The following is a 27,567-nucleotide window of genomic DNA, read 5'->3' as shown; positions in this document are numbered from 1 at the left end:
CGGAACCTTATAACGGAACAGAACCTGGTAAGATATGATGATATGCCGTTACGATATTTTTTTTTTAAAGAGGAAGGGAAGATAATCGCATATTTTTATTAGGCTAGAGCTTGAATTTGCGAAACACAGTAGTTCACTTTAATTGTTGCATAATCAGCATAAATATTTCCAGTGATATTTTTGAAAATATCACCTTTACTTCAAGACAATTGGTTGAATAAATCAAGACACAATAAAAAAAAGTTCAATCACTCTTATCAATAATTCATAAATGAAAAAAATCTTTCAGTCCATATCATGAACTCTGTAGCCTACTGAGTGGAAACTAGAAAGTTTGTAATTGAACAGCAACATGAATTTGTAAAGGAAAACTGAACAAGAAACATGATAATTATTTTACCTCTGAGTTTTCAACATACCTACTTTTTGTAAGTAGTGAATGATGCTCAGTAATCACCAATGAAGACGTTTGTATGATTTTCAGATTCTTGTACGATACTTAATCTTCGACAATACAGCATAATTTGTAGTAGATTATGTACAATATATTATAATATTTTTCATTCAAAATTTTCAATATTTTTGTTACCTTCAGTTTCTAATGTTCAAATATTGATCATAATTATAATATCAGTATCATACGAAAGAATGCTAGAATCAATGTTTATGCTGGAAGAAAAGTTAGTGGAAATCGTTCTACTGATGATTAGTAATCAATTTCTATTACGGTATTTCATTACAATGATTTTCTCATCAGTTTCAGAATAATCATGAAAGATCCTAAATTATCCATTGGAATTGATGAATAATATGAACATAGAATTAAATTGATAAATACCAGTTATTCTGATCCGATAAATTTCAGTATCTTGGAACATATAGTTGTCATTTTCATTATCCAAGATTCCAAGTCAACTTATTAGCCATTGATGTCGATTGTCATAAGTAAATATGATACCACATAACAATGACTAACTATATTTTTCATTTATTCATTGCATAAATTAAAATACCAGTTTTCAGACTTTTTTCTATTCATCGTCAAAAATTCAAAACTAAACCTTCACTCGCCAGGTGAAGTAGGCGAATAATTTGGATAGGAATGAAAATGAGTACGATAACACAATTTCTATAAAACGATTTGATAATTGATTTAATTTACATAATAAGTTGGAAAACACACAATACAAAAATGGAACAATTGTATTTAGAATTACCCTGTTTATAGATGGCAACAAATTTTTTGATAAATAAGGGTGAACTGTCTTGTTAAAAAAACTTTCACAGACTACAATCCATCTAAAATATTACATAAAGTTCAAGAGAAATATGATTTTACATAAAAGTGACAAATTCCAATGTAATTCAGATTAAACAGGGCTGGTTCTATACACAAATAATGTATTTCTATACATAAATGTACATATACAAGTAAATATTTTCTAATTAGGTACATACGCTATATATCTTAAGAGTTAACATTGATGCAAAACGATTAAATAGTCAAAAATTAGTTAGAATGCCGATTTGTGTAGTTTACTGAATTTTTTACACCACTAGTTTCAATAAAATTCATTCATATACAACTGACAAAAATGGATACGACCCTCAGCTCCAAATGAACCCGCATTGAAAAGAGCACGACTGAGAGAGCTGTATTAAATGCAAATAAAATTGGACTGTTCCAAATCATGCTATCTTCAAGCAAGCTCATCTCACTTGTAGATCTAAATTATCACTTCCAGGAATAAGTTCCCTTCAGTCTGCTTCGCATCTAACAAACATTAGTTGGGGATAAAAGTGTAGTTTCTACATATTTTTTGAACGATTTTCATAGTCCTACCAATATTAAAAGCTTTCTCATATATAATATGAGTGATTAGTGACACGCATAGGATAAAATATAAAATAATAATGATAGATTTAGAAATAATAGCTTCCTACTTCATAAAAAAAATAGTTGCTGAAAGCTGAATTTATCAGTAAATCCAACCACTCTCAAAAAAATTGAACCAAATATGTTCTTGTTTGCGTTGCTGTGCGTATTTGATGCAGCATTTCTTGTAAGCAGTAAAAATACTCTGTTGAATTTCAATTGTTATTGCTAAAACAGAAACATTGATTTTACACAGTTGAATTTTTAAAAATAATTACTACTCTCTACTCAATATGAACATCACGATAAAACTTCAAGAAAACTTGATCAGGTATCAAATTTTTGATTGTAAAATAGTTTTCACAAACTATAGTATATTGTTCAGTGTTACGAAGAACTAGTTGAATAAAAAATCAGGGAAACTTATTTGATTAAAAACTGAATGACAATACTGATTTAAATTTCCTTGATAGTCTTAAATAGTTATTAAGATTATTTACTCTTAAAAAGTATACAGATACATCTCAATAAAGATGTTTACCACATAAAATAAAAGATTTAGGCCTACTAAAACTAAAATAATTAAAAACCTATATCTGAAATTTCATAAAAAATTAGATGCAATAGATTGTCCTTAAAATATATAATATTGTCTAGTGGAATCTATTGTAATAAAAGTTGAAAAGTATAAGAAATTAATAGTAGTTTCAATATTCAATCTTCATCATAGTTTTACTTTTTTGAGATGTGCATAGTTGCCACTATCTAACTATTCAAAGTATCATTAAGGAGCTATTACTACACCCATTATTTACTCATTTTTCGACCAAGAAGAAAAGTTTCTACTTATGTGGTAATTTTTCTATTCAGGGAAATTATCGAGATGACAATGAAAATGCAACATCGTTTGATCACATTACTTCAACTAACATCACTTTTACACTTCTCATTTTATACCTATTGTAAATTTCAAGTATACATAATTGAACACTCTTATGCTACCTTTTCTAAGATAGAACAAATTTACAAGTTATCAAAACTCTACTCACATTAATCAGGGAATAGTAAATTCAAAGAGAATATCGGAGATATCTGCTTAACCATGACACACTTTGTGTTCGGAATCCACCCAAAACTAACGGTAGGTGTATAGTATTCTCAATAAAAGCCCGGATATATCTTTCCTTCGAAAGCAGTACGCACATTTTCTATTCATATGGGATATTCAGAATAACTAGGAAGATATTAGAGAAAATTCTAGAAAGAATGATCAAATATCTTACAGATACAAAATATCACTACAAAAAAGTAACATTCATTCTATTGCTTGACATTCATTATTCAGATCTATCTTTATAATGTTATCACATGTGTTGACAATCATTATAGAAAAATCATTATTCTATTACCAATTGATTTACATGACAATACTGATTTTGTAAGTACTGTCCTGGCATCCAGTACCAGGAGTATCCAATTACCTAGCAGCAAGTCCTCACTCTCTTCATTTTGGATTCACCATTATGCTTCCGCCATTATTCTGCAAAAAACATGAATTAATAAAATTAAATAAAAATAAAATATGATTTTTTTGAGGGTGATAGGCTACCAAAATAAGCATTATGTTTGTGCAAGTGTAATGGGGATAGCAAGTGTAATGGAAACTTATTAAATTATTAATACGTTAGACGTCAAGACTTGTGCGTGTGTGATAAGACTGATTCAAGACATAATAAAACCATAGGACCTGACTTCTATAATTATTTTTCTATTCTAAACGTGCATTTATCCATTTATTAAATAGGATAAAGTTACTGAACCCAACAAATATTCAAGCTTATTGGGCGGTTATCAAGGTTTTAACCTCGATTCTAGTACACGATTTTCCTCAAATCAAGTTACTAATTAATTGTTCCAAGTCCTAAAAATCGACTGAGGTGACAGAAATAGAGGAAGCGAATTCATAAGGATAATAGATAAATTTTTGGTGATTCTATGATTGAACACATCTACCAGCAGCATTCCTATCCATTAATAGATTTGTTCAACACTGACCTGCCATAATTTATCTACTCAGGTTTCAGATTAGTAGCAAAAGAGTTGCTAGATCAAAATTTTGAAAAGAGATTGATGCACTGATTGGTTGTAGATTGTTCAAACTGGGAATGGACAACTTTAGGATCTCCTGCAGGATACCATTTATCCTATCAAAAACAGGAACAATCACTACTGAAATTTTGGTTATTGAGTTTTTCTTTCTTCATCTAGTGACCGTCGGATGGCAAAATTGCAATACCCAACAGTATCATCCTTTCATGAACCATGAACTAGATCTAATGAAATTCAATAGACATTACATATTCTACATTATTACAATATGAGCCCAGTAACAAACTGGATAGGAATTGCATTACAGCAGTACATAAAACATTATATACAGTAATGTAAGTTGAATAGGTACTTTGAAAAAATAGCATTATGAAATGTATTGTTAGAATAGAAGAGATAAAAGGTTATAAGATCATTATTAGTTCAGAATCTTATACTGTACACTGTATTGAATAATTTCAATTAATTATTAGTTCAGAATCAAATACTGTACACTGTATTGAATAATTTCCGTAAATTAAAAAACTGTAAATTAAAATTAAACTGATTTAAATTGTAAATTAAAATTTAATGATTTAATTGAAATAGTGAATGTTAAGAGACGTTTTTTGCGAATTTGCTGCTAACCCACAGCACTGCAAATCTAACTTGCTAAATGAAAAAAAACGTAAAACTTGAAACTCAGAAAAACGTGAAACTTGATTATTTTTTAGTTTAAAATATGCCTCTTATTGAATCACTGCTATCAGAAAAAAGAGAAATATTAAAAATAAGAAATCAGGGTAGCCAAGCAGAGAAGTCAAGTTTCCTTGAAGTTTTCTTGACTTCAAGAAAACTTGAAAAAACGTTCAAGTAAAATGAACGATTTTTGGAAATTTGAAGTCAAGCTTAATTGATTTCAAGTATTTAAAGCCTCAAAAGTATATACTTATAAAGTAAAAGATCTAATTAATCTTGAAGTTTTCATCTCCATCTGCATCATACATTATTTTGTTGTTTTTTATACATGCTATATTGACTGACAACTGTTTCTATCTCATTTTCCCAAAAATGTTAAACATCTACTCGAGTCAAAAAAGCTTATAGATCCAATTTTGAATCAACAAAACTTCAATTCAAGAAAACAGCAAGGAGGGTTTGTTTACATTGGTAAATAGTAGATTAAAGTTTATCTTCTTGTAGTTTAAAGTTTTCCTAAATTTCAAGGAAACTTGACTAATGTGAACTCTACTTTAGCAACCCCGTCTTAGAGGACTTGAGTATAATAAAAAAACACTTGATTCACATAAATCATTTATTTCGTCTTTTTCTCTTTAGGGCTACTTTTGAATATAAATAAAATTTGAGATCTAAATATTATTCTAATGATTTAAAAAAGGTACTTAGATTTCAATTTTTATTTATAATCATTTATTTCATTTAGACATGCAAAAAAATCATAAAACAATGATTGGGAGAGAAAGAAAAGTATTAATCCAAAATTATTTCTCCCCCGAATTTAGATATTTGATGAACCAGTCTGAATGAGGTTACACATTGCCAGGATAGAAATGCGTGAAGAAGAAGACCAATGGCATTCTTCTGCGCCCAGCAGAACAGAAATGTATTAGTAGAGTGAGAGAGTGTGAGGTGCAAACCAGGTTACCTGTCTCTGCAGGGACTGCTGGTGGGGCAGGGGTGCAGGGGGAGGCTGGTGCTTGGCCTCTCCCCCCACCATGTAGTCCAACTGCTCCCCCTCATCTTCGTTGTCCCCTTCTGCAAGCATTAGTCGCACAATGCACACATGCTCAAAGCTCAACCAAAACCCAAACTCTATTCCACTCTATTCCCACACTAATAAAGCAACAACACAAAACGTAATCGGCCGGTTGCACGGGAGTGGAGTACATCAGTTTGTCAAGTTTTCAGTTTATCAATTACCTATTTTTACCAGTCCTTAAGATGTTGAAAGAATTGAAAAGAATTTTCCCTTAAAAGTGCTCAGGTTTCAGGTATCTTCAAGGAAATGTAGTTTTGATGTATCAGTATTACCATACATTTACTAGGATTGAAAATCCCAAATAAATGCTGCAAATCACCCCGAATACCTCTCCTACTCTCCTACTGCAGTCATTGGCAACAGGGTTAACAGCTAGATGCAAATTCGATGAGAACTACTATCCAAAAATTAGTTGCCAGCCCGGGAATCAAACCCGGTACCTCCCAATTGCTAGTCAGGAATGATTACCCTTACACCAAACTGACAATCTCTGGATAGCAGCGCTCATTTTATACGAAGCCACAGCGGCCAACCAGTTACAGATGGAATTAAATAGTTAATGCATTTATTCAAATGCTAATTAATATATAATTATTATTTATAATAATTATATAATAATCAAGTACTTCATAAACAAAATATAGATGCACAGAAAAATGATATAAAAATTGTCGAGTTTTAATAATTTTCACACAATTAATATTGCCAAAAATTGGAGATTTAGCCAACTCAATTCTCAATTTTAAAATAATAGTTTTGTTTTACCCACGATTTTATTAATCTCAATTTGGTTTTTATTTTTACTTTCCTTGCCCTACTACCATAGGTAAGGAAAGTATTGCTTTCCAAAAAAAATTAAGGTACCCCAATTTCAAGTTTTCTATACGTTTCAAGGTCCCCTGAGTCCAAAAACATGATTTTTGGGTATTGGTCTGTGTGTGTGTGTGTGTATGTCTGTGAACACGATAACTCCTTTCCTAATTAACCGATTGACTTGAAATTTTAAACTTAAGGTTCTTATACCATGAGGACCCAACAATAAGAAATTCAATAAAATTCAATTCAAGATGGCGGAAAAAATGGCGGATAATCACTAAAAAACCATGTTTTTCACGGTTTTCTCGAAAACGACTCGAACGATTATCTTAAAATTCATACCATGGATAGCTATTTATAAGCCCTATCAACTGACATGAGTCTCATTTCTGGAAAAATTCCAGGAGCTACGTAATATTATTGAGAAAAATGGCGGATAATCACTAAAAAACCATTTTTCACGGTTTTCTCGAAAACGACTCGAACGATTATCTTAAAATTCATACCATGGATAGCTATTCATAAGCCCTATCATTTCTGGAAAAATTCCAGGAGCTCCGTAATATTATTGAGAAAAATGGCGGATAATCACTAAAAAACCATGTTTTTCACGGTTTTCTCGAAAACGACTCGAACGATTCTCTTAAAATTCATACCATGGATAGCTATTCATAAGCCCTATCATTTCTGGGAAAATTTCAGGAGCTTCGTAATATTATTGAAAAAAATGGCGGATAATCACTAAAAAACCATGTTTTTCACGGTTTTCTCGAAAACGACTCGAACGATTCTCTTAAAATTCATACCATGGATAGGGCTATTTATAAGCCCTATCAACTGACATGAGTCTCATTTCTGGAAAAATTCCAGGAGCTCCGTAATATTATTGAGAAAAATGGCGGATAATCACTAAAAAACCATTTTTCACGGTTTTCTCGAAAACGACTCGAACGATTCTCTTAAAATTCATACCATGGATAGCTATTCATAAGCCCTATCATTTCTGGAAAAATTCCAGGAGCTACGTAATATTATTGAGAAAAATGGCGGATAGTTACTGAAAAACACTGTTTTTCACGTTTTTCTCGAAAATGGCTCTAACGATTTTCTTCAAATTCATACCATGGATAGCTATTCATAAGCCCTATCATTTCTGGAAAAATTCCAGGAGCTACGTAATATTATTGAGAAAAATGGCGGATAATTACTAAAAAACACTGTTTTTCACGTTTTTCTCGAAAATGGCTCTAACGATTTTCTTCAAATTCATACCATGGATAGCTATTTATAAGCCCTATCAACTGACATGAGTCTCATTTCTGGAAAAATTCCAGGAGCTCCGTAATATTATTGAGAAAAATGGCGGATAATCACTAAAAATACATGTGTTTCACGATTTTCTCAAAAATGACTTGACCGATTTTTTTAAAATTCATACCCTGTATAGTTATTTATCGGCTCTATTAACTGGAATGAGTCTCCTTTCTGAGAAACTAATGGGGGGTCCACCCCATCCTTGAGAAATGGACTTTGTAGCCTCCTTCTCGTGCATGATGTAGGTAGGTAGAGCAGTACATAAAAAGAATACATAGTCGAGATATTTCATCTGTAGAACAGCTGTTTTGACGACTTTTAAAAAATATCGAATTTCACAATTTACACAAAGGAAAAAGTACTCTGAAAACAACTAACTATACACATATACAGAAGTCTGATCGTAGTTTCAAATATGTTGCCGCCAATCGTCATTATGTTATTCCCCTAAATCATTCTCGTTTAAGAATGAGGCTTATAGTTCAATGAGCAAGGAAAGTTGTGTGAGTGTACCACACCAGATTTTTTGTTATTTTATCCTTAATAAAGTCTTCCGGAATTTTATTAATTAGTTTATTACTCTGATATTCAAATCGGTGTTTACTAGACGTTAATGAAGTAAAATTAATATTGAAAGCATTTACTACAGTTGGCAGTATATTATAAGGGATTGTGCAACGTGTAAATTGATGTGTATTTTTATTAATAAAAAGAATTTAATTTGTCACATAAGTTAGACGTAACGTTGGTAGATCTATCTCTTCAAATATAATCTGCTGGGATAGAGTCTGGGTCTTCCAAGCGCAGCTCTAATAATATGCTTTTGTATTATAAAAAGTTTTCTAAAATGAGTATCATACGCTGCTCTGCACCCCATAATTCTATATTATAATGGAAAAGTGAATGAGAATAAGCGTAGTAAATCGTTCTCATCTATATCAACATATTGCTATTTAAAAGTATAAACTCAACCTCCCCCATTAAAACATAATTGAACATAATATTTTAGGTTATTTAGACAAATTGAAATCTACCTAATTTGAGATCCTCACCCTGTCGTGGTCGACGACGGCATTTAAGCACAAACGAAAACTCAGCTTTAAGGTTTCTTCATCTTTTAGATCGTGTTTGGCTAGTCATTTTACAGTTTTGCTATACGTCAGCTTATGAATTTCGGGATGAGATATTTTGATTTTCGTGAAAAGCGAGAGGAAAGTCCATGAAAATGCAATTTAGCCAGATGACATATATCCAAACCTTAGGCTACAGTGTTGCCAACTCAATCAACTGTAGTAAGATTCACTTTGAACTGGTTTGTCAGAGTCAATGTAATAATATAACAATATAATACATTAAAATGCAATTTATCCAGCAAACAGCTCAATCTCTCAATCTAGCTAGACCTAGTCAATCAATCAATTAACTTAAGTGAGTTTTTGATCTTGGAGAAAACAAAATTAATAACAGTTTTTAAGAGTAAATTATGATTCAACTGAATCAACTAGAACAGGTGACATCAGATACTTGTGGATGAGAAAACTGCGTGTGGTCTACTGTTCACAGAACTACTAGTGAAAATTCATTATGAAATCATTGAAAAATATAATTTCTTTCCTTAATAAAATATGATTGATTATTTTAAACGAGAATGAACAGTTAATATTACATCAATAAGCCTGTATCAGTTACCCTCCATAGAAGGCATTGACAATTCAGAGGATCGGCAACGTTGTTCTCCTATCTTTCTACACTACCATTATAACGTGGACCTCACTATAGTGAGGGATTAGGGTGAATGGGTTAGGGAGGAATTAGTTCAAGGGTGAAGGTAGGGTTGCTGCTTTTGAATGGCAATAATGCTGGTAGTATTCCGAATTATTGGATGATTTTAAAATTTATTTCATTTATTCATAGACAATAGATACAATGCAGGTAAAAACAACAGGCATTAGCCCAAAACTGCTTTAAACCTTAATTTGGAATACAAGTCTAGAAGTTATGTAAGATGTTACCTCAATTCGCACACTATTTTGAGTCCAAAAAATGTATGTACTACAATAATTTTGAATTTATCAGATTAATTAATTAAAATGAAATATATTATGATACTGTATCCATTGGACTTTCTGAAAGCAACAGGAACTTGACATACTGAAACTGGACGTAGTGAAGTTGCCAACCAGGCTACTGATGGATGAAGTGAATGGATGGAGCTATCGCAATGGAGAGCTTCAATTTAATCTGTGCTTGAATGGGATGCGCATTGATTGACTAGGTCTAGCTAGATTGAGCTGTTTGCTGGATAAATTGCATTTAATGTATTATATTGTTATATTATTACATTGACTCTGACAAACCAGTTAACTAATAGACTAGTACTATTGAAACCTTGACAGTTCAAAGTGAATCTTACTATAGTTGATTTGGCAACACTGTAGCCTAAGGTTTGGATATATGTCATCTGGCTAAATTGCATTTTCATGGACTTTCCTCTCGCTTTTCACGAAAATCAAAATTGAATGAAAAAAGACGAAAAAAATTGAAGTTTATCAGAGATTGACAATGGTGTAATAACCGAAACCGGTCTTTCTAATTATCAATAAATCAGTGGTTTTTTGACAATTTCTTAGTCTTTTTTCATTCAATATGAATAATTACCACAATATCAACTTCTCAACTACACAAAAAGAAAATCAAAATATCTCATCCCGAAATTCATAAGCTGACGTATAGCAAAACTGTAAAATGACTAGCCAAACACGACCTAAAAGATGAAGAAACCTTAAAGCTGAGATTTCGTTTGTGCTTAAATGCCGTCGTCGACCACGACAGGGTGACGATCTCAAATTAGGTAGATTTCAATTTGTCTAAATGGATAAAATACAGATAAGATATATATTATAAACTATTCAAATAATTCGATTTTCATAGAAGAATAGAACTTCTAACCTTAACTTCCATTGACATTCAGATTCAGATCACACCAGATTGGCCGAATTTCAAGTGTGCTAAAACAGCTGATCAAAAACTTTTTCAAGTGTGATAAACCAGCTGATCAAAAACGTTTTCAAGTGTGATTTACCAGCTGATCAAAAACTTTTCATTATTTGTGTTTATCATTCAATATTAAAGCATTTATAATAATATCATCTTATTGTCATTTGGAAGAATAAAAAGTATAAACTCAACCTCTTACATAATTGAACATAATCTTTTAGGTTATTTAGACCAATCAGAATAAAAAATAAAAATACTTGGACAATTTCTTGATATTCAGATTTGCTAGAGCTATGACCTTCCACTTTTGCTTTCGGAAGTGCTTATAATAGACGATGAGAATAATTATTATTCTCATATATATATTGTTTATTTTTCTGTGTGGCGAAAAATTACGTTCTCACCATGGGCAAAAATGTTTTTCCGGCTCTCAATCTTTTCTAGTCCTCGGCCTACGGCCTCGGACTTGAAAACCGATTTCGAGCCAGAAAAGTTTCATTTTCGGCCCTAGGTGCGAAATATACTATTAAAATCATCATCCAATAATTCGGAATACTACCAGCATTATTGCCATTCAAAAGCAGCAACCCTACCTTCACCCTTGAACTAATTCCTCCCTAACCCATTCACCCTAATCCCTCACTATAGTGAGGTCCACGTTATAATGGCAGTGTAGAAAAATAGGAGAACAGCGTTGCCGATCCTCTGAATTGTCAATGCCTTCTATGGAGGGTAACTGATACAGGTTTATTGATGTAATATCAACTGTTCATTCTCGTTTAAAATAATCAATCATATTTCATTAAGGAAAGAAATTATATTTTTCTATGATTTCATAATGAATTTTCACTAGTAGTTCTGTGAACAGTAGACCACACGCAGTTTTCTCATCCACAAGATCTGATGTCACCTGTTCTAGTTGATTCAGTTGAATCATAATTTACTCTTAAAAACTGTTATTAATTTTGTTTTCTCCAAGATCAAAAACTCATTTAAGTTAATAAGCTCAGTTCACGTTTGAATTTGTATACCATATGATGATTTATCCAGTTTCGTGATAATCTTTCCATCTGATAAAAATATTTTTCAACTATTTTAAAATTATTTTTTTCAATCAAGAGTACAACTAGTAGTTCTCTCGCAGTATTCTCATCCACAAGTACCTGATTGAAACTATAGACCTTATGAAAATACAGCAATAGACTGGCTTCTCCACACATCTGTGTAATCACTTGTCAGCTTCAGCTGCTTTATGATGAAAAACTCTATAGTCTGATTTTTACTCTAATATTGGCGTATGAAGGAGGCTCATTTTTCCTTTTATATTATCCTTGAAATGCAAAATTTCCAAAAAAAAAACCTTGTATATACGTCGACGCGTATTTAGAAAAGGAACATACCTGTCAAATTTCATGAAAATCTATTACCGCGTTTCGCCGTAAATGCACAACATATAAACATTCAAACATTTAGGGCCGGTTTCCGAGTTCGGGATCTATAAGTTCTAGACTTACAGAGTCCAGGACTAAAATAAGATCTCGAGTCTAAATTGACTTTCTGAGTCACGATTTTATCTTCTAAACTCCGGGGTCTATTAAGGCTGTACAAAGGCTAAAATAAACTTTCTACTGGTGATATTTTTTCAAGTTTTTCGATTTACGTATAACATCAAGCTATCAAAATGAACAAGTTTTCACATAAAAACATTTTTTTCCTGATCATTACTTTCTGAGATATGTGCGCCTAAAGTTTTAATTTTTGGGACAGAACATTTCAAATTTGGTAACAGATAAATCCATGAGATTTAGAGGATAGATTTTTTTCATGGTATTGTTGATATAGTAAGACAAAACTTTTCTGAAAATATCAATTTTTGAGAAAGCTATTCAATCTACCAAAATGACCGAAAATTACTCAACTTTAAGATATTTTTGGTCATTTTCAGTAAATCGAATAACTTTCTCAGAAATTGATATTTTCAAAAAAAAATTTGTTTTATTAGATCAGCAATACCATGAAAAATCTATCCTCCAAATCTCATGGATTTATCCCTTACTGAACTTAAATGTTCTGTCCCAAAAATTTAAAATTTAGGCGCTCATATCTCAAAAAGTAATGATCAGAAAAAAAATGTTTTTCTGAGAAAACTTTTTCATTTTGATAGCTTCATAGCATACAAATCGTAAGAAAATTGAAACATATCACCAGTAGAAAGTTTATTTTTAGCCGTTGCACAGCCTTAAGTTCTCGACTTATTTAAGTCCAGGACTTTAACGCAGTAAACATGTGGGAAATTCACAATATTTTTCTGTTGTATTGTTGGCATTACAGCAAAACGGAAACAGCTGATTGCAGCGGGATAATTCTAATGAGCAAATGAGCATTCTCTCCAAACTATTGAAAAAAAAAATACGTTTCGATTTCTTTGTAGGCCTACAGTATTCAAAGAAAAACCTTTAAAAGTGAATGAATAAAAATTTCATTTTACGTTATGCTTTTATTGATCATTGATCCTAACCAGTGATTTTGGAATAAAAATTTCATTGGGCTATTGAGTTTGAAAACGTACAGTATTTGTTTTGAAAAAAAAACTGGAAGAATAATTTATTATTGTTATAATATTATTATGTTGAATATGACATTAATAACATTCAGATTGGAATATAAATTCCAAGGCAATCCTTGTATTATTTTTCTTGAACATTTTTAGTCATAAAATAAGGTTAGTTTTTTACGCATAATTCTAATACAATTTTATTCTTAAATGAACTTGCAAACTATAAATTATGAATTTAGATGGACTAATCCAAATAATTTAGGTATTCCATGACATCTATTTGGCTTTTTATCTACTCCAAAACAATAACTGAATTGTGTTTGCTCAGTTAAGTCTAGAACTTGAATTTAAACCCTACCCCAGTCAAGGGTTTAAAATCACGCTGTTTTAAGTCCTGGACTTGACGATTTTTAATAAATCCTTGACTCGGAAAGAGGCGAGAATCTAATTCAATTCCTGGACTTATAAGCCCTTCACTCAGAAAGCGAAATTATAAACTCCAGGGTCTAACGTGATATCTAAACTCCAGGTTCTATTTGAGTCCTCGACTACGTTAACGCGGAAAGCCAATTTTCTGACTCCAGAGTTTAAAGCTGTTTAAAGTCTAGAACTTAGCTAAATCCCGAGCTCGGAAACCGGCCCTTAAACATTCAAAAATTTAAACATTAAGAGAAAACTGCGTGTGGTCTACTGTTCACAGAACTACTAGTGAAAATTCATTATGAAATCATTGAAAAATATAATTTCTTTCCTTAATAAAATATGATTGATTATTTTAAACGAGAATGAACAGTTAATATTACATCAATAAGCCTGTATCAGTTACCCTCCATAGAAGGCATTGACAATTCAGAGGATCGGCAACGTTGTTCTCCTATCTTTCTACACTACCATTATAACGTGGACCTCACTATAGTGAGGGATTAGGGTGAATGGGTTAGGGAGGAATTAGTTCAAGGGTGAAGGTAGGGTTGCTGCTTTTGAATGGCAATAATGCTGGTAGTATTCCGAATTATTGGATGATTTTAAAATTTATTTCATTTATTCATAGACAATAGATACAATGCAGGTAAAAACAACAGGCATTAGCCCAAAACTGCTTTAAACCTTAATTTGGAATACAAGTCTAGAAGTTATGTAAGATGTTACCTCAATTCGCACACTATTTTGAGTCCAAAAAATGTATGTACTACAATAATTTTGAATTTATCAGATTAATTAATTAAAATGAAATATATTATGATACTGTATCCATTGGACTTTCTGAAAGCAACAGGAACTTGACATACTGAAACTGGACGTAGTGAAGTTGCCAACCAGGGCTACTGATGGATGAAGTGAATGGATGGAGCTATCGCAATGGAGAGCTTCAATTTAATCTGTGCTTGAATGGGATGCGCATTGATTGACTAGGTCTAGCTAGATTGAGCTGTTTGCTGGATAAATTGCATTTTAATGTATTATATTGTTATATTATTACATTGACTCTGACAAACCAGTTAACTAATAGACTAGTACTATTGCAACCTTGACAGTTCAAAGTGAATCTTACTATAGTTGATTGAGTTGGCAACACTGTAGCCTAAGGTTTGGATATATGTCATCTGGCTAAATTGCATTTTCATGGACTTTCCTCTCGCTTTTCACGAAAATCAAAATTGAATGAAAAAAGACGAAAAAAATTGAAGTTTATCAGAGATTGACAATGGTGTAATAACCGAAACCGGTCTTTCTAATTATCAATAAATCAGTGGTTTTTTGACAATTTCTTAGTCTTTTTTCATTCAATATGAATAATTACCACAATATCAACTTCTCAACTACACAAAAAGAAAATCAAAATATCTCATCCCGAAATTCATAAGCTGACGTATAGCAAAACTGTAAAATGACTAGCCAAACACGACCTAAAAGATGAAGAAACCTTAAAGCTGAGATTTCGTTTGTGCTTAAATGCCGTCGTCGACCACGACAGGGTGACGATCTCAAATTAGGTAGATTTCAATTTGTCTAAATAACCTAAAATATTATGTTCAATTATGTTTTAATGGGGGAGGTTGAGTTTATACTTTTAAATAGCAATATGTTGATATAGATGAGAACGATTTACTACGCTTATTCTCATTCACTTTTCCATTATAATATAGAATTATGGGGTGCAGAGCAGCGTATGATACTCATTTTAGAAAACTTTTTATAATACAAAAGCATATTATTAGAGCTGCGCTTGGAAGACCCAGACTCTATCCCAGCAGATTATATTTGAAAAGATAGATCTACCAACGTTACGTCTAACTTATGTGACAAATTAAATTCTTTTTATTAATAAAAATACACATCAATTTACACGTTGCACAATCCCTTACAATATACTGCCAACTGTAGTAAATGCTTTCAATATTAATTTTACTTCATTAACGTCTAGTAAACACCGATTTGAATATCAGAGTAATAAACTAATTAATAAAATTCCGGAAGACTTTATTAAGGATAAAATAACAAAAAACCAAATTGAGATTAATAAAATCGTGGGTAAAACAAAACTATTATTTTAAAATTGAGAATTGAGTTGGCTAAATCTCCAATTTTTGGCAATATTAATTGTGTGAAAATTATTAAAACTCGACAATTTTTATATCATTTTTCTGTGCATCTATATTTTGTTTATGAAGTACTTGATTATTATAAATAGTAATTATATATTAATTAGCATTTGAATAAATGCATTGACTATTTAATTACATCTGTAACTGGTTGGCCGCTGTGGCTTCGTATAAAATGAGCGCTGCTATCCAGAGATTGTCAGTTTGGTGTAAGGGTAATCATTCCTGACTAGCAATTGGGAGGTACCGGGTTTGATTCCCGGGCTGGCAACTAATTTTTGGATAGTAGTTCTCATAGAATTTGCATCTAGCTGTTAACCCTGTTGTCAATGTCTGCAGTAGGAGAGGTATTCGGCGTGATTTGCAGCATTTATTTGGGATTTTCGTTACATAATAATTATATATTAATTAGCATTTGAATAAATGCATTCTCTATTTAATTCCATCTGTACTTGATTATTGATAAAATTCAACATCCATAGATTATCATCCATCAACAGAATAATTGTATCATTAGTACTGCTGTTATTAGATTAAAAAACGTATTTCTTATTTTTAGAACTCGTGGCTGGATCAAGGCTTCTTTTTCTAGTCACGTCAAAAACTATAGTAATTTAACGATTATTTTATTTGTAAAAATATTTCTTGTATTTGGCAATACATTCATTTTGGCATTATTCATTCATTATTAGAAATGTTTTGATTCTTTAATAATAAACACAAATAATGTAAAGTTATTTGATTAGCTGTTTTAGCACACTTGACAATATGAATGTCAACAATGCTTGTCGTCGTCGACTTCGGAAGTTTACTCACAAACGAAAACGCACCTTTTAAGGGTTTGAAAGGTAGAAGGATAGGTTGGGAGGTTAGGTTTTTGCTTTTAAATGGCAAAATGCTTGTATTATTTAAAATTTTCGATAATTATTGTGTAGCAGAAACAGAAAGCTTGCATGTCAGAACATTTTTGTGTTAGATAGTTTGGCTATATTTCACCGTATGATTTTCAGGTATGCGATATTTTGCCTACCGCTTTTCACTGCTTTCAACTCTGGTTCATCAGTTGACTCATATATTAATGAAATATTGCCATTCTCAAAATGAAAGGATATCCAACTGGAGATGGCTGTGCCGGAAGTTTATCCGATAAGGAATTTATGTGATAAAGTTCCGCTTTTGTTATTATTCTTATGGGCCATAATAGCTACGTTAAAATCAGACCCGTGACTACATTTTTACTATCAGGAAAATAAACATAAGCCTACAAGCAGTTTGCGCGTAAAAATTCAAAATTCTATCTATAAATCTTAGAAACCTAATTAATGTTGTTGTTAAAATATGATTCAGGTGCATTGTGTCAAAGTGCATAATTTGACAGCGCTGCGATTTGACAAATTCTTGAATTTAAACTCACGAAAACAAAGAATCAGATTTTCAATAATTTACGTTGAGATTTTAGATTAGGATGATTCTACTCTATAGAATCAATAAATATTACTGATAGAAGTATTCACTAATTAATTTAAGAATTTCATAAGAGTATTTTTAACTCACAACTCATATCTAAAGTTCTATGTTATGGTAATATATTCATAACTTACTAAGTTATTGTTACCTATGATACCGGTTAAAATAGTATAATAAGGACAGTTGTAGGCAGTTCTGTCTTCTCTCTTTCTTCTGTTTCTAATTATGTCTCTTTATCTCTTCTTCTTCTTCTACATTTCAGGGTTTAGGCATCTCTGCCTGTTCCGTACCTCATATCTGTCCATTTTTTTCATGGATGCTCTCGGTCTCTCATGTCTTCTGGGTTGTAATTGAGCACCAATTTTGGTAGCCTGTCTTCCTCCATTCTACGTATACATGCTGGTACTATTTCAATCTACTCTGAGATATCTTTTCGTTTATAGGAAAGACGTTAAGTTGTTTTCTTATCTCAGTATTTCTCAAACTATGTACTCTGCTGCACCCACAGGTTCTTTGGAGAAATCTCATTTCTGATGCATGTAGCCTACTCCCATCTGGTTCTGACAACACCCATGTTTCACACCCATATACGGTACAAGGGTTGGTGCAGCAATGGTTTTGTAAAATTTAAACCTGGTGCTCTGACAAGCATTATTCTTTAGATTTCTATGTATGATACCACATATGTTTTTTATAATGGATACATTTATTTATCTTATATTTTATTGTTTTATTTTATAAATATCACACACATTCTTCTGTCACGTTCTCTTATCGTTTACAAAATCTGTTTTTGTTATTCCATTATTTTTGAGCATCTAATAAGTTTCCAGTGATTTAAAAATAGTTCGAAGAAATTTTATTGATTGAAAAAATTGTAATTAATATGAATAAAAAACGTGCAACCGATCGAATAGAGGAATAGAGCAGAGCGGAATAGCAAAAACACACAGTGGAATTAATTACAACATAGTACTTAATTTTCCATTTGTGAGTTTCATATTATGAATCAATATTGTGATACATAATTAGAATTTAAAACTAATTGATAGATTCCATTTATATCTGCCAAAAACAGTAATACTTCAGACAATTATTCAACAATACTGAAGTGCATCACAATGGAATGAGTTTTATTTCTACACGATAATATTATAAGATCATATATATGATGCTAAAAAAATTCAGGTTGAACATACATTTTGATTTTACAATTTCTATTTGTAAGTCAAGATTGAAATGCAATTATTTTTCAATAAAATGTAAAAAATATTGAAGAATTGAATTTACATAAAGTACAATGAATTAAAATACTATAATACAAATATAAAATTGCGAAAGATATAAATGAAGGCAAGATCTTTAAATATCGAAAAATTAGTGAGTTCTAAATAGGTTTCTTACAAACAGTTGTTTAGTTATGCTGCATTTTATCATGGATGTGATGTCATGGAATCAATTTCATGATAAAGCTTGCAAAAAGCTTTCTGAGAAAGAATTTGAAATCATTTCGACCCAAGCAGCATATAATAAGCCAAATAACCAAAGCGAAATAAAAATAACCGCACACAAATGAAAATCACCATTTCAAGATAACCCAAACGAGAAAATTACCTAAGTTTCCCCATCTAATTTGAAACTAGACTAATTGAATAATTTATGTTTTATGGAACCCAAAATACAAAATATAAAACATTCAAAAAATGAATTATTGATGAAACTCGGAAACCAATATTAAGTAACAACAATCCCAAACTTGTTTAGAATATTAGAAAAAAAAAACAATTCATATTCCACTGAATCAAAAGGTTCCCAAATGTAAATGATCTTTATAGCCCTGCTACCCAGTCAATAATTCTGGGATTAATGACTGGGATTCCCAGTCAATAATTCTGTTCCCTGTGGGCAGAAAATTAATAACATTGGTTCTTATGAGTGTTCACTCATTGCTTGAATGAAAGTGTGTAAACACTCTCATAACAACCAATGGTATTCTTGTTCGTCCAGCAGGATTTATTCATTAGATAGTAGGGCTGAAGTGAAACAGAGCTGACAATAATTTATTCATAGAGGTGTTTATGAACCCATTTTCTCATATTGACAATGAATTATTAAATAAAGACAGCAGTTCAATTCAATTAATAGAACACCCCAGAAACCAAAAAACCATTCGTTGAAATAAGAATAAAGCTGACAATTGAAAAATCATTTAGAAAACCGAATTGCCTTGTCAATCAAAATCAAAAATATAAATTTATATCAAAAATATCAACCAAATAGGCCTAAATATTATTTGAGAATTTGATGGTAATGTATTAAAAGAAATAACATTTTGAATTCACCAAATATTAGAAAAATTGTAATACTGTATTACCAGCCTATCAAATTTGGTAAATCATGATGGTGTTTAATTTAATTGACTTACCTTCTTTATCGTAATCTCCCCCTTGATACTGATGATGTTTTGGTCTTGGAATCTCATGATCTCTGTAGAAAAATATATTTCAAATAATAAATAAATAGATTTAAAAAGCGTAAGTTGTTGATGATGCAAAAATTGTTGAAAACAAGAATGCCATCAAACAATCAGCATTACAAAATATACCGTCGATCTGAATTTATTGTAAATTTCTTGATTCATTAGGAATGATTAAGTTCTACACTGACATTCAAAGTTAAAATTATGAAAAAAATACTTGAACCAATGAGAGAAGCGCAATTAACTGTGGTTAAATTTGAAAGAGGTTCTTGCAACTGAAGAATACAGTATCTTTTATGCTCTTCATCACAAAAGTTTCGTTGATTCAAGTAGAGTTTAAAAGGAAGGTCTATGGAGTATCTATTATATATTATTAGAGAAAAGTTAAACTAATTTTACTGTACATTTAAATATGAAATGGAATACGTTCGTATAAATTGTACTTATATATGAACTTACTACTTATATTCTTAATCTATCTGATCGAAAATAAGCAGTTATGATAATATACCGACTGCATGTCAATACATCAAATTAAATCACACATGAAAATTATGGTTTTTAGTTCTGTGCTCCCAAATGCAATTTGAATGTGATTGAAGAGATAGATCAAAATAACTTGATTAAAGTAACACATAACATCGGTACATCCATGTCGGTACATCCAGTAAAATGACAAGTGAAAGTTAAGGTTATTACAGTATTTCTAAGCTCTAAAATGTAATTTGCATTTGAGTGGAGTGGGATGGATCAAAATAATTGATTAAAGTAGCTCAAACTCTCTTGATAGAGGCGCTTGAAATTTCATACTTTTTTTACAAGTGACTAAGCTTCAAGTGACTGATGCTAAATTTTACTAACCAATGATATTTTAATCAAATCAAATTCAAATTCTTTATTTGTATATTCATTCATTTGGATTTTTAAAGTATGTAAAGAATTTTCGCATTGTCAATATACAAAACTTGAAATAAACATATTCAGTTACACACAGTCGCAAAATTAGATGAATAAATGAACGAATTAGCAGTAATAAAATTACTGTTTAGTAATTGAGATTGTAAATCTACAAATTGTTGAATCCAATTAACTTGTAACTTGGATCTAAGGCCAGGCGCACACCAGTTAGTCAAGACAAGACAAGACATGATCAGACACGTTTAGTCACAATATTTTACATTGTTGCTTATAACGTAACTCACACTGATTAGTCATTGCAGTTAGACATGTCTTCATAAGCAACTATGTGGAGTATTGTGACTGAACGTATCCGATCATGTCTTGTCTTGTCTTGACCAACCGGTGTACGCCCAGCCTAATACTTCGTGACTAAAAATGCTGAACTTCAATGACTATTGGAGAGACGAGAATAATGTGTTACTGACGGTTTCTGCGGGTCCTCCAGTTCCTCCAGGGCGCCATTGAGGTCCTGCATCATGTGGTTGTACTTCTTGTTCTCGTTGCTGACGCCCCCATTCACGTCCGCCCCTGGCTCGAACAGGTCCTCCGACTGTTTGGGCTGGTCGGCCACGGGCGCATTCTCCTCCAGTTTGGCACCCGCCACCGCCGCCTCGGCCGCCATATTGTCGGGTGCCGCTAGCTGGTGTGCTGACTCGGCCATTTGTTGCTGATCGCCGCCCCCGTATTGGTACGACTGCTGCTGCTGCTGCTGCTGCTGCTGATCCTGTTTACGCTGAATGGGAATTGCTAAAAGTGGTGGCACGTTACCCTACAAACAATTGAAATAATCTTTGCTTTTTAAATTCATTCAAATATTTATTTCTATAGGGCTGAGAGATAATTTTTCAACATAATCACTAGTAAACCTTTTATTTTTGGAGACACACCCGGTTTCAGCAAATTATCATTATTTATCATTTATCATTTATTCGTGGACATAATCACAAATCATATAAATATGATTAGGAAGGAACAACAGGCTTGGCCCAAATCTATTCCATTCCCAAATTATGATAAATTAATAAAATGTCCAAAAAATAGGTAATGTTTCTACTGTAAAAGATTCTAGTTCAATTTTTGTCCAAAAATGAATATAAGCTAAACATTTTGAATTTAGAGAAATTAAAACACCAAACTATATATTTAAATATAACACTCAATTATCACTTCTTATTGAATTAATCAAGTTATTTTATAAAATTTTGAACCCAAAAATACACACACAACTTTTCTCACTAAGCACAGCTGATGAATATTATACCAATTATTATTCGGTCGTCTCATAAATAATCAAAGGCTAGTAGTGATTCTAATTTATATATTTAACGAAAAAATGCTTCTACTGATTTGTTTCCTCTAAAATATCATTCTAATATGATCGATTTCAATAATTATTGTTTTAGATAACTGTCAAAACTAAACCAGTACCTATATTAAAAATGGTAATGTAAAGTATTAGTATTTTACAGTACCTATTTTTAAACTGATTGTAAAGTGCATTTCGAAGAATAAAATGTCATTTGATTTGATATTAATAAACCTCACACTTGAGAATGGAATAAATACCCTGAACTAGTGTTTGAAACAAGATTCTTTGTATTTAAAATTTCAAGTAGCCTTGAAAAATATTTCAAAAATATCACACCTCATTTTGGACCGATCTATTACAATTGAGTAAAGTTCAGGACTGAAAAGCCGTTGGTTCTTTCCAAATGTTGTATTGATTAATAGTTTTTGCAAGAAATTAAAGAATCAACAATACAAAATTGTTGATTGGTTGTAACAAAATTGTTTATCGTTTAATTCATTTTGGATATATTTACCACAAAATACACAGAAAGCTGAATGATATTTATTAAAAGCATGTGACAACTCTGTTTGAATCAAGGTTATTCATGGTGGTTCATAAGATATTATTTTTGTGAATGATATGGCATTATGATGACAATAAAAAAATTGTCAAGATTATGTTGGAATGAAATTTCATGTCTAGTAAGTAGAGGTGAACTGAACTCATATTGAATTAGATAAAGACGTAAATAACAAAGAAGGTACATTTGCAGAACAGAGAACAGCAAGCGAAAAGAGCAGCAGACTTGAACATTTATATTTCTGTATTATTGTTGAATAAAATGAATATTCTATTCTATTTTGCGCCTTCCACCAGCCCTTTTAACACTATTAAAACTTTCCTAGTTGTACCCTTAACTTACCAAACCCCATCCCCCAAACACCGATGATAGTATATTCTAGAAACAATAAAAATTGTTAAAACTTGACAACATTTTGGTAACGGTGGTAGTCTCAAGGCTCTTGCATGGGTTGCGGAAAAGATAATTGCGTGAGTGTATTGTGAGGGATGATTAGACTAACTAACATTTTTAGCTCATAAATTGATAATTAGTAAAGTTGGCCATAAGCGGTAACCAGTCCGATGGGAGTACCACAAGCCTTCGTTATAATGATCTAAGAGATTAAATACCACGTTAACTGCGAGGGCAGAGGTCAATCACATTTTCCCCCGAATAAACAACTTCTATTCAACTCCTCGACTTTTCTGTCCACCATTGAAAACATTACAAAATACAACATATGATAGAAGAAGACGTAGATGATGGCCTACTAACTGTTGACTATTGGCCAATTTGAATTACTGTATTTTGAAATTATTATAGAATGAAATAAAAATTATCAAGTACCCTTTTTGAAATGTTACACTTAGTCACCAAAATATGTCACGCCTATTTACAGCCATTTTCAAGTGGACTTGATTAGGAATGATTCCTACTCGAAAATGGGAAATAAGTGGACAAAACATGTTGTGGTAAATAAAATATTTCAAAAAGGGTACTTGATAATTTTTATTTTATTCTATCAATAAATTGTAGTAGCCCTATTAAAAAGTGGTTAGTAATTATAAATTACAACTTTTATAGAGATATACAATAAATGAATAACTGACAAAGCCTTTATCTGAAGAAAATGTTTAAAAATATATATATACATATATTATTTTATTTATAAAATTTTTATAAATATAATAAATATTGATTATTATAATAAATGAATAAATATTCATTATTTATATAAAGTTTTATTAGGTTTTTTACTATTTATAATGCTTGTTGACTAGTGACACTTGCTCAGCCTTTAATGATAGCCTTGATTGAAATACTTGAAGCAATAATAATCAATAATCAATTTCGTATTCATATCCACTACTTTAATCAAAACTTGGGAATGAAATAGTCTGGGCTACGGCATGTTTTTTTCATTCCCAATAATTCAATTATTATGTCCTAAAAACTCTGACACCAGACCTGAGCCAGCCAGGTCACTCGATATTATTATTATATTATCATGTGATTTTATATAAATAGATAAATAACGGTCTTGCATGCTATACTGGTGCTCTAAGTAGAGTGAACAAAATGCTTGTACTTACAAATGTTGGTTTATTTTTGTCCTGTACAATTGTAGGCGTACTAGATTTATTCATTTCCTGTTAATGAGAATAGTCCAATTAAAATTAATTTCAAAGGTTTGTTCAGTTCAGAACTAAAGAGCATTTAGTTTTCAAAACGAAAACTGAAGAAAGTTCACGATCACACTAGTGATGTTATTTTGAGTTATTAAAATTTATAAATAATAGATAAGAACCATATTGAAAAAAATCCTACATTGAAACAAAAAAAGTTAAGAATGATTTACATGACAAATAGTAACGATTTACAAATTCATACGCCAGTATCCTATTATATTAAGCGAGCAATTTCTGTATATCTGTTTATATTTTTATAACTGGTTATTTTTATATTTTTATCCTATACTATTAAACGAGCAATTTCAGTTTAGATATTTGTATATATATCTGTATGTGACCGGATCTTGAAAACGGCTCTAACGATTCTCACGAAATTTGAAACAAAGTAGGTTTATGATATGAAAATTCGATTGCACTAGGTCTCAACCCTGGGATAACTTGCTGAAGGACATTAAAAGGATAAATACGTCCTTGGAAAAACAGCTAGAAATTTTGTCGTCTGTCGATTAATGGAAGTGAGTGAACGAGTGCATGTGTGGGATCATCCAGCTGATCTCACGAGAAGCAAAATTTAGCAAGAAAAACTTATTTTTGTTTATTTCTCTTTTTTTAAAAAAAAACATGTTTACTTTCAGAAAGTCCAAAATAGTAAGTAACTAGATGCTGTTATTGTAGAATAGTACATAGTATATTAACAAATATTGTAGCAAACATAGTATACCATTCTGAATCGAATTCATAGTATATCCATTTGTAATAATTGAAGTGTTTGGTTTTTGAAGTGTGAATAAATTGTTATTTTGATGAGTGATAATAGCTTAACCTAGATTTTGTTTTGGACTGTAGTATAAATTTGAAAAGGGACAGTTTTGGGCATAAGCCTGTTGTGCCTCCTCATATAACTGTAAAAATTATTGTACAACTGAGAAAATGAATAAATATAAACTATTAATTCAATCTTTCGTTACAAATTTTCTATGCTTTTACACTCCAGAGCAAAGCTCGGTCCCCCGTTATTATCTGGTTATTTATGTTAAACGGATCTCGAAAACGGCTCTAAAGACTTTTGGAACATAGTAGGTTTATGATATAAAAATTCGATTGCACTAGGTCTCATCCTTGGGAAAACTCGCTGAACGACATTAAAAGGATAATTCATCCTTGGCTGAAACAGCTGAGACTTTCATCGTCTGTGGATGGTAAAAAGTGAGCGAGTGATTCTGTGGGAAATCAAAATATCGCATCCCCGAAATTCATAAGCTGACGTATAGCCAGCTGTAAAATATAAACACGATCATTTTAGAGAATTGTGTTCTGTTTATCAATAAATAAAAATAATGATAGAAGCACAGTGCCCCGATATTATTAATAAACAATGCACATAATTTGAAAAGAATATGCCGAATACAAAAACTACTATGCAATTAGATCTACATAGGCTAATCAAAATAAGGAGATTAAATAGTCTCAAGTAGCCTAGTAATTCATAGAAAAAGAAAATGATATAAAATAATAGCTCAGTATGAATAGATAATAATAAAGAAGAGGAGATTGAGTTGACTCTTGCAGCCGGTTGAAAACACTAATTAAAAATGATAACCAGTAGTTTGCCATCTACATTTCAATTTTAGAATTTATTAGATTAGAATTTAGAGTTTATTAGAAAAATTTCCACTGATTTAATTCACTTAATAGAAGTTAGAAGTTATATATTATCATTTATAAATCTACTACAACAAAATTTCTATGTCAAAAGATTCTCAAGAGATGATTTTCAATCGGATTGAAATTCATTACCTCTATTATTTATTGATCTCAACTACTTAAAGGTGTAATAGAATGAACAATAGCTGAGTTTGGAACCCGAATAAGTCAATAATTGAATTGTATATAGAATTTATAGGGAATCAAACTATCAGGTTCTATTTCAATGGGTTGTTTACTAAAAATCTATACCTTTTGTGCTACTTTCATGGGGACATCGTGATCCATTACTGCCTCTGGATTAATGACGGGAGTTGTAGAGCTACCCGTAAGATGGAGGCCCATATTGAATTCGTCTTCCTAGATAGTTAGAAAAAATTTAATAAATGAATTGACAAGACAACCAAATAGAATATAGTTACAACATTTCAAGACATTGAATATTGGGAATGCCATTAAATCAATGCATAAAAAATATTATACAAATAAATATTATCAATTTTTCAACTTGTTTTGATGCAAATATGGATAAAAACCATTAAAAACATGAACCTCTGACAACGTTTTTGATTCATTTTCAAAATCCACTCCTGGAATAGGCCTATCAGCTACTATTTTCTCAAAGAATCTCATCAATTCTTTTTGTAATATTCTGCATGGTGATTATGACAATTGGGTTTGAAATCTTCAAATAGAGGGCACAATAATAATTATTCACAGTACAAATCATAAATCCTGACATTCAAGTTACAATCTATATCTGTTATGAAATCACATTGAAAAGTATTTCATATAGTCACTTCAATGTCGTGTATGTTATGAAAGAGTTAAGAGAATGTGAAAAAATGTAAAAATAATCAATTATAATCGTGATATTCTTTGCACATCAACTCGAAGCTGCTAAATGAAAAACTGAATGAACAAATGAAGGTTTTTATGAGGAAATCCCCCTTATCTCTAAGCGTCTAAGTTGCACCATTTTTTATAAGCTCGACTTTTTACAACCATCAATAATTCCAAAACGTATTATCTATTTTTCCAATTTCCCGACCAGTTCATTTTCTGTTTCAATAACTTGACTTTGACTATTCAATAGAAAATTACATGATATTGATTAAATTGAGGATTAAACATAATAAAGAATGATTCCACATTGCAATTTGGAGAATATTGAAAAAAGTAGCATTTATTAAAATTGAAATACCCATCACCCATCAAAGCTAAGCTAATCGGAAGCTTCATATTTATAACTATTGTCTTCTGCTAACTATGAAGATGAAATTTTTGAATGTGGAAAGTGAACAAAAAATTAATTGAAACACAGTTTTTACTGGTTTTCACTGGATACTCGGGTTAAACGGAGAAATGTCAGCTGTTCGTTT

The 27,567-nt window shown here is 31.3% G+C and overlaps 1 protein-coding gene across 3 annotated transcripts in view; it reads right to left on the bottom strand.

Moving 5' to 3' along the window:
• Window positions 1-1,449: 1,449 nt before the first annotated feature.
• Window positions 1,450-27,567, bottom strand: part of LOC111061703 (Golgi integral membrane protein 4) — a 40,668-nt gene continuing 14,550 nt past the window's right edge. Inside the window, exons 6-11 of one of the 3 annotated variants that reach the window (XM_039423279.1) lie at window positions 26,438-26,545; window positions 24,383-24,439; window positions 21,363-21,706; window positions 19,924-19,985; window positions 5,631-5,740; window positions 1,450-3,416 (exon numbers count right to left, since the gene is read on the bottom strand). In XM_039423279.1, the coding sequence (XP_039279213.1) occupies window positions 3,381-3,416; window positions 5,631-5,740; window positions 19,924-19,985; window positions 21,363-21,706; window positions 24,383-24,439; window positions 26,438-26,545 (717 nt within the window). In that variant the 3' untranslated portion in view covers window positions 1,450-3,380. The remainder of the gene's footprint in view (window positions 3,417-5,630; window positions 5,741-19,923; window positions 19,986-21,362; window positions 21,707-24,382; window positions 24,440-26,437; window positions 26,546-27,567) is intronic. The other 2 variants (XM_039423280.1, XM_039423281.1) reach the window with 2 other exon arrangements.

This window comes from Nilaparvata lugens, chromosome 3 (genome assembly GCF_014356525.2).
Source record: "Nilaparvata lugens isolate BPH chromosome 3, ASM1435652v1, whole genome shotgun sequence".
Lineage (NCBI taxonomy): Eukaryota > Metazoa > Arthropoda > Insecta > Hemiptera > Delphacidae > Nilaparvata > Nilaparvata lugens.
This window is presented reverse-complemented; position numbering and strand designations above follow the sequence as displayed.